The sequence below is a fragment of the Blennius ocellaris genome, assembly GCF_963422515.1.
Source record: "Blennius ocellaris genome assembly, chromosome: 5".
Classification (NCBI taxonomy): Eukaryota; Metazoa; Chordata; class Actinopteri; order Blenniiformes; family Blenniidae; genus Blennius; species Blennius ocellaris.
Genome location: NC_137654.1, coordinates 11,938,715 through 11,947,243, shown reverse-complemented (window position 1 = coordinate 11,947,243; position 8,529 = coordinate 11,938,715). Strand labels below are relative to the sequence as shown.

At 43.9% G+C, this 8,529-nt stretch overlaps 1 protein-coding gene across 4 annotated transcripts in view; it reads left to right on the top strand.

Moving 5' to 3' along the window:
- The window catches only part of sema3b (sema domain, immunoglobulin domain (Ig), short basic domain, secreted, (semaphorin) 3B), a 75,856-nt gene that overhangs the window by 45,422 nt on the left and 21,905 nt on the right, over positions 1-8,529 (top strand). For all 4 annotated transcript variants that reach the window (XR_013936630.1, XM_080496780.1, XM_080496778.1 and 1 more), the window contains exon 2: positions 7,489-7,981. Coding sequence is in view for 3 of the 4 variants with exons in the window: in XM_080496780.1 (XP_080352906.1) it covers positions 7,804-7,981 (178 nt within the window). In the remaining variant the exon portion in view is untranslated. The remainder of the gene's footprint in view (positions 1-7,488; positions 7,982-8,529) is intronic.

Below are 8,529 nucleotides of genomic sequence, written 5' to 3'. Positions count from 1 at the left end.
CCCTGTAAGGTCCCGACTTACTGCTGCTTCTGGCTCCATCGACGCCAAATGGCCAGCGACCAGTGACCAGCGGGCTGCCCTCGCCTTAGTGGCTCCTTTATTGTCTCCCATTTCATCTCTTCTTGTACCAAACAAGAGATTTAAGCTCTTTGACCACACAAAGGCCAATTTCTGAATATTTTTCCCTCCTGTGTAACACATCACTCCATTCATCATAATATCATCCCGGACCTTTCTCCTGAGCTTGACTCTTGAGACAGAATGATAAAAACATTGAAGAGACGTCCGTCATTACGAGTGAGACTTGTATTCAATAAAAGAGTGCAAAACAGTTTTTTTTCTCCTGCGGACTCCAGCTGAGCAGGTTTCACTTACTCCAGCTGAAATATATCGTTTTGTCATTCAAACTTTGAATTGTGAGAATAATTTAGCCAAGCTAAGCAAACGCAAGCGATGGGATTGAAGGCTGGGAAACATTCCACTCACGGTGTCGAGCCAGATGGCTCCGTACCAGCAACCAGCGGAGCGCCATAGCCTTCCCGGCTCCTTCATTCACTGCGTCTCTTTCAGGGTCTCTGCCTTGAATCGTCTCGCTTTTTCTTCCTCACTTTGTTTCAGCCGAAATCCCATAAAGACCGGTCGCCACTTTTGGCTTATGGCTGCTTTGCTGTGCTTGTTGTGTGTGTGTGTGTGTGTGTGTGTGTGTGTGTGTGTGTGTGTGTGTGTGTGTGTGTGTGTGTGTGTGTGTGTGTGTGTGTGTGTGTGTGTGTGTGTGTGTGTGTGTGTGTGTGTGTGTGTGTGTGTGTGTGTGTGTGTGTGTGTGTGTGAGAGAGAGAAAGTTTTCATTTACTCCTGTAGCTAGGTTTGCCCTAAGTTTCCCCTCTGAAAATAAGACTTCTAAGCGGTATTAGGCAGTGGATACTGAGCCTGCTTTTAAATTCTTTTCTGAACCTTTATATCACTTGAGCTTTGAACTTTTGGGGCCTGTGAGGATAACTACAAAGGTTTTGTTTTTAATGAAATTCATATTCAGAATATTTATGGATTGTTTTCACAATATCTGTTCTCTTGATCACCTTTTTAATTAAACTTCAATATTTCTTTGACATGTTTTGCATAAATGTCTCCAGAATGTGCAGCATCACCTGAACATGAGACTTTTTGCTCTTGTGTCTCTTTTTTTCTTCTTTTTAATCTCGGCTAAATCAAAAACAACAATGCCATAAATGGTATGAAGGTGAGGTAAGAAGGTCAATGTGGCAATGCAGTCTGATTACAAGTCCAACTTTTTACATGCTTGCTGCACAGTACTTGTAAAGACACGGCCTTCAGTTCCTGGAAGCATTCCATACTTCTAACCACTGTGATTACATGCTAAACACCAACCGTTCAGATCTCAACCTGATGACCAAATCTCATGGCTAACCCATTAAACCAATCGGTATCAACACACTCTATCATACAGTATCAGTCATTTGTAGTGCATGTATTAGATTCATGGCAAAGTATTCGGTGTATGCCATAAGAATAGCAGTAAATGAACAGATCTTGATTTTTCTTTCAGTTCAGATCATTTCAGATGTTTTTTGAGCCCAAACATCTCACAGCTTCTTGAGAAGGTGACCATGTTAGGATGTGTCCTGTGGTTTAACATCCATTGAAAAAAAATATTATTTATAATTGTGTATCAATTGCCAACTCTTTATCTCTTATAACTTAAAAGTATTAAAATAATTGAAAACGTATGATAAAGATAATCAATCTCTCAGTAAATTACTGAACGGGGCATTCCTTCTCCAGCCTATCGAACTAACTGGTTCAAAAGCCACCAGTTACCTGCTGTTTCAGTCTTTTTGCTCTGCACCCCCCCCCCCCCCCTCACCACCCTCTCATTCTTCCCCTTCATCCATCCATCCCTCCTGCTTTTCATTTCTCAGTTGCAGGGAGGCTTAGACTTGTTGGTCACAGGCCAGGGAAACTCTTTACTCCATGCAGGCGAAACAATTGGCTCCTTTCTCTTCATCACCTCGCAGCTCACTCGAGTCCTTCTCCATCCTACCCTCCCTCCATTGCGCTCTCTCTCGCTCTCTCTCTCTCTCTCTCTCTGAGACTGTATGCATCCAAGCAGCCTGCAGGGTCAAAGTGCTCAAATGCATGCTTTGGTTTATTCCCTCCGCTCACACTTTCAAGAGCTCATTGTACCTTTTGTTTGAAGGCTTTGCAGATCTTTGTGCTCCTTCATCCACACTTCATCAATTTCATGATCATTGTTCTCTATTCCAGGTTTAATATTTAAAAAAATGTTAAGCTCTGTCTTTGTTTGCCCATGTCCTTCCTCATTTTACCCAACTATATTTACCTCCTTCTGCCACAAACTCACATCCTCACAAGCCTTGTCTCCATCTTTGTCTTTGTGTCCTGCTCTCTCTCTCACTCTTCTCCTCCCTGACCTGTGCATTGGAGGGCTACAAGTTAAACTGCTGATATCCATTCATTCATTATTACACGTAGCACTGTAGGGTTGCACTCTAACCCCACTCTGCGAAGGCCCGTCTCACCCTGGAGGCGGGCTGCTTTGTCTGCCTGTCTCTATTTAGGCTGGGTTTTGACAGGACAGCGTGCCCACCTCAGCCTCCCCCCCTCGAATCTCGCTCTCTCTGTCTTATTATTTATTTTTAATCCACTCTCTCTTGGCATGCTGCTGCTCCATGTCTATTGAAGCTGAACTGAATGCAAGTGTCAGCGGTCCCAATGGCTTTTTTATTAAGATGCATTATGGAACAAGCAAGAAGTTTTTGTATTTGCAGGAGTGTGTGTGTGTGTGTGTGTGTGTGTGTGTGTGTGTGTGTGTGTGTGTGTGTGTGTGTGTGTGTGTGTGTGTGTGTGTGTGTGTGTGTGTGTGTGTGTGTGTGTGTGTGTGTGTGTGTGTGTGTGTGTGTGTGTGTGTGTGTGTGTGTGTGCTTGTAGGCAAATGTAAGTGCAGAGAGTTTGCAGATGTGGATATGAACTCCGGTAATAGAACATATAAAGGTACAAGTGTGTGTGCTCGGGCTCTGTGATGAGATGAGGATGTGTGTGGTGCAATGATGTTTTTATGATTGCAAATTGAGAAGACACACAGAGACACTTCAACACACATGCGGGGCTCGGGGAGATGAACAATGGGGCCGGTCATTCCTTTTACAGCCGCCGACAGAAGCGTGAGGTCTTCTTCTGATGCCCTTGTCAGTCCCATGGACTGGGACGTGCGTGAGTGCCTGTCTGTCTGCCTGTCTGTCTGTCTGTCGGTTTGTCTGTCTCAGGAGCTGCAGCTGACAAGACTGCTGATGTCCTTCTCCTTGAAATACTCCAGTGTCTTTGCAGCTCAATGCAGAACCTTGAGCATGTGCATGTGCGTGCACATGTGGGTGTGTGCACCCCCCCCCCCCCCCACACACACACACTTTATTGCACATAATCATTTCCTTGACAGCTCCCTAAACCTGAACCAGACCACCGCTATAAAACCACCTCGTGGATGTCTGAAACACTGACCTGTGTCACAGGACGGCAGGTTGCTTTCTTTTAAAGGCATGCATGTGCACATTTGTCCATTCACCGATGTGTGTGTGTTTACATACTGCAGGGTATGTGGGAGTTTATGTTCCTGTTAAGCTCTGTCCTGTTGTGTTGTGGCCTGGGAGCCATGAGCTTATGAGAGCTCTCCTGTCTCTTCGCTTCAATAGCTCCATTATTCATAAAACTCTGTGCCAACTGCCTGGACGGGCCTGTCTCTGTGTATGTGTGTGTGCACGTGTTTGTGCAGTATGTGTGTATAAATCAATGTTTGGCTAATATGGTACTCATCTGTGCTTTCAAGTGATCATTGCAGGTTTCAGTGTTGTTGAAATTTTTTTTAAATAATGTCAAATCTCATCAAATTAAAAAGATGTGAGGGTGTATTGAAAAACTCAACACACTGCAGCCTGTCTCATTACTAGGCTTCATGCGGTCACCACTTATCTCAGGAAGCTGAACTAAAGTAATTTGTCACATATCTGTCACAGATGAGATGATGCTGTCTCCAATGCTGACGCCTGCAATTTTCATTTATACTAACAGTGTCCTATGCATCGATTTTTAGTTTCTGCCACAACTGTTTATCTGACCTCATTGAACATCAAAACATAAACTGTCCAAATACGAATCAAGCAAACAAATAAAAAAGGGTTAGTCTCTCACACTAGACTTGGTTTATGGAGTTGACTCACATATTATACTAAAATAGCCGTCATTAGCTTGCTCATAAAGTCCATTGACTTAAAACTCAGTAAACACAACATGAAACTAGAACATAAACATTCAGAGCATAACACATGGATCACTTTTTTTTTTAATATCCAAACCAATTAAAACAAGCCACAGACACAAGAAAAATAACCATGTTGAATGAATAGGAAACAACACAAATACAGTTTAATGCAGTGGTGGCTGGTGGTAAATTTCTTAGGTGGGGCTCTTCATCATTATTCAGTGTACTGTTAACTTAGAAAATACAACATATCAATTAACTATTAAACCCATGGAATTACAACACTTTCTCACATCTTACTATGGCCGCTGTGTAACCTTCTACTTCACAACACTGATTGATGTCGCTGCATTCACATGAAACAACAGAGGATATAGATTTAATCTTAATTTTAGAAAGTGAGAAATTATGGAAATTCACCACAAATAGTACTGAGAAGGCAGCAATCTTTCGTAATTCCGTAATTTACGACACAAAAGCAAACGAAAGGAAACACAACATAGCACATATTAAAACAGAACAGCAAGCAGCAACACTGGGTTCACTGATTGCAGAGATATGCTGTACAACATTAATGCTCTTTCTCACTTGTAATGAACATCTCTCTGCATCTCAACTCGGTTTTATGTTATGTAACATAACCGCAGAAAATGACTGGGACTTCCATACATTGGCCATACAAATGGCCAACCTGCACCTACTTACACAGTAGAAACATGCTCAGCACAACTTACACCAAACGCCTGACTAGAGGGGAAGAGCTTTTCTTGTGCGTGGCAGGAATAAAAGAGCGGAGGAAGTTCAGTATCACTTCAAAGTACACCTGCACATAAGAAATCTGACAGTTTCATTGCCACCATCTGGTGAAAATGAATATCACATTTGGATGGCCCAGATGAAAGAGTTCCCATTGCCTGGTAACACCAGCTCAGTTAAAAAAATTAAATTAAATTAAAAAAATTGAAAAAAAATAACATCACAAATGAGAGATTAACGTTTGATGAGGTGCCACATATAAACCTGGGAAACTCTTCAGCTAACCACGTTCCTATGGCACATTTAAAGCAACATTGCGATGAGCAAGCATACTTTAAATATATTGTTCTGTCTTGGAGGCTGATTTTGTCGGTTTAAAACAGGAAGATGTGGAGGGAGGGGCAAAAAGCGCTCAGAGTGTAAAAACATTATTGTTATCAAAACAAAATGCTTTGCAGCATTACAACACATGTCTCAGGTGCATGAGTTGCAGGGATGTAAGGAAATAAGCCTCTAACTTCAACGTCATTGATTACTTATGGATCTTTTAACAAGATCTTAGAATAAAAATATAAATCCATAATTGTGGAAGATTGGAAGATGTGGAAGATGACTTTAGAGTTCATCATGTGAGTTTTGCTCACATGGGGGACTATTCCTGCAGCCCCCAGCTATTTCCCCCTTTATGAAGCTAAAGTGCACCACATTGAGCAGAGTGAGGTGTGAGCGTTACATTAACTCTGGTTTTACTATCAGTATGGCATCAAAACCCTCGTGACTGAATTAAACCATCGTTTGAGAATCCGCTTCAGTTGGTAATATTTGGCTATATATTATTGGCTATATAATATTAACCTGAGACTTCAGTTTGAAATCTGTCCGCATCAGCCTCTTTAAGAACCTTACACTTTTTATTAAAAACAGCCTCAGAAATAAAGATACTGTTTTTTTACAGGATATATTGCACCAGGCTCTGAATGAGAAAATCCAGCCGGCCGTACAGAGCAGTTTGTTATTAAACAGCTGATTTCACTGGCGGGACACAAGAGGGGCTTTACTACAGAGGGTAACAGATGAGGGGCAATGATAGAGGTAATTGTTCAGAGGGGGCGAAGGAGTAAAGATTGAAAAGGAAAACGGGGGAGAAAGCCGTCAGTCTGTCTGTTAATGAGTGCCAACTGTGAGGTGCAATATAATAAAGGAGACTGTTTCTAGTGAAAGGCCTCATTGTTCCGGCTGACCATGGAGTCCAAAGTACTGACAGAGAGGTGTGTGTGTGTGTGTGTGTGTGTGTGTGTGTGTGTGTGTGTGTGTGTGTGTGTGTGTGTGTGCGTGTGTGTGTGTGTGTGTGTGTGTGTGTGTGTGTGTGTGTGTGTGTGTGTGTGTGTGTGTGTGTGTGTGTGTGTGTGTGTGTGTGTGTGTGTGTGTGTGTCTCCGTGCACACTTTTAACAACGCATCACTCATATACATGTACGCTTACAAGCCAGTGACTTCATGCCCGCATCGGCTGTGGTGGACTTGTGGTAGGGTCGCAGCTCAGTCAGCGAGTTCCGGAACAATAACAAATCTGTCACAGTAAATTCAACTACACTCGTCAAATAACATTTTTCTCCCAATAAACCGAGAGTATAGAAGCCAGAGGAGGTTGTAAAGAAAACTGTGAGTAACCCCTGGTGCTATTGATCTAATGCCGGGGCATTGGGCACTGACACGAACTCTCATCAGACAAGTTATTGAACTCGCTTCCACTGGAGTGGAGTGACGTTCTGGGAGGTGAGCGCTGATGCACTCATCCATTCATCCGAGCCACCCGTCGGCTCATTAGTTCTCATTGATGAAGGGATCTGATTTGGTGACACCGTCTGCCAGTGCGGAGTTAGAGAGAGAGAGAGAGAGAGAGAGTGGGATCGAGGGAGGGGCTCCGAGCTGGCAGTGCCACAGACACACAGGGAGATGCTGCTTGACTTGGCAGTAGGCAAAGCACATCTCTCTCTCTCTCACACGCACACGCACACACACACACACACACACACACACACACACACACACACACACATACACACACACACACACACACACACACACACACACACACACACACACACACACACACACACACACACACACACACACACACAGAGCCCTCATCACTATGGTCAGCCTGTGTGTAAGTGTGTGTTTTGGATACTGTCCCTGTGTCTTGCTGTAATGTGAAGAGATTATAGTGTTGTTGCCATAATGGAGGCTGGCATTAACACCGCCTGGCAGGGTCATCAATCTGACTCCCACTAAAATACACCTCAGACGCCAGTGTTTGCATGTGCCAGTGTGTCTTTTTTTTTACGTATACGTGCGTGCATCCGCGCATCCCGGGCCCGAGCACATTTCAGACACCATTCTAAGTTCTTTCTCTCTTTTTTTTTTCTGTCTCTATTTTTAGGCCCCTGTACAACATTTTCGTCCCATCTTGGATGTAACTTGGTGAACTCGGTCGCCCTTCGCTAGACGAGCAGTGGGAAGGACAAGAGAACCGTTCCGGAAAGGAGGACTTTTAAAAGATTAAAGTGATTAGCAGGACCTTAAAAGGCAGACTTGGAAAGACAATTTTTGAAAGAACGAAATCCCTAAAAGGCAGGTTACTGCTCTGAGGATTTGACTCCACTCAGAAACAGAGCAGACCTTTGTACGTAAACACAACACCACCAACATCGGACAGCAGCTGTTCCAGCAGAAGTCGTCATTTCAACTGCACAAGATGATGACCATGATGATGATGATGGTGGCCACAATGGTGACCTGCAGTTCTCTCTTCCTGCTGGGGTTGGCCGCCGCTCACGCCTCCTCTAACACCATGGCCCGCACCCCATCCTCATCCTCACCTTCCTCGTCCTCCTCCTCGTCCTCCTCACCACGCATGAAGCTGTCATACAAAGGTAAGAACAAGTTTAGGAATGATAGTTGCAGCGTTTCTACACTTTAAGAGTTTTTAATCTTCTCCGGTCGCCATTACATCTACAAATGTTTACTTTTAGTCTGCACTCGCACGCACACCAACACACACACACACACTTTCTCCGTTTCATGTAGCATTTGGCCTCATCCTTGTCGGAGTAAACACTGCTGAACCGTGGCCAGCTGTAATTTGTGGCTGCAGTGATTCACAGCCACACACAATCACATGCACACACGTGGACTCAGCTTAAACTCACAGCAGCGCAGCGTTGTGTTTCATCTCCAGTCTGGTATGTTCGAGGAGGGCAGCTCAATGCCCAACAAAACCACATAAACCAGGGATGTGTTCCATCACTGAAAGCTAGCAATTACAGCGTGAGCTTGCTCGCCAAGGACGGGCGGCTCACTGAAGGCTGCCTGCGCAGCGGAGATATCTGCTCCCTTTCATTTAGACTGGAGGTAACATATAGCAGACTGCAGGGGAAGACGTGAATACATTTGTTTTATGTGGCATATGAAAGGCAAAAAA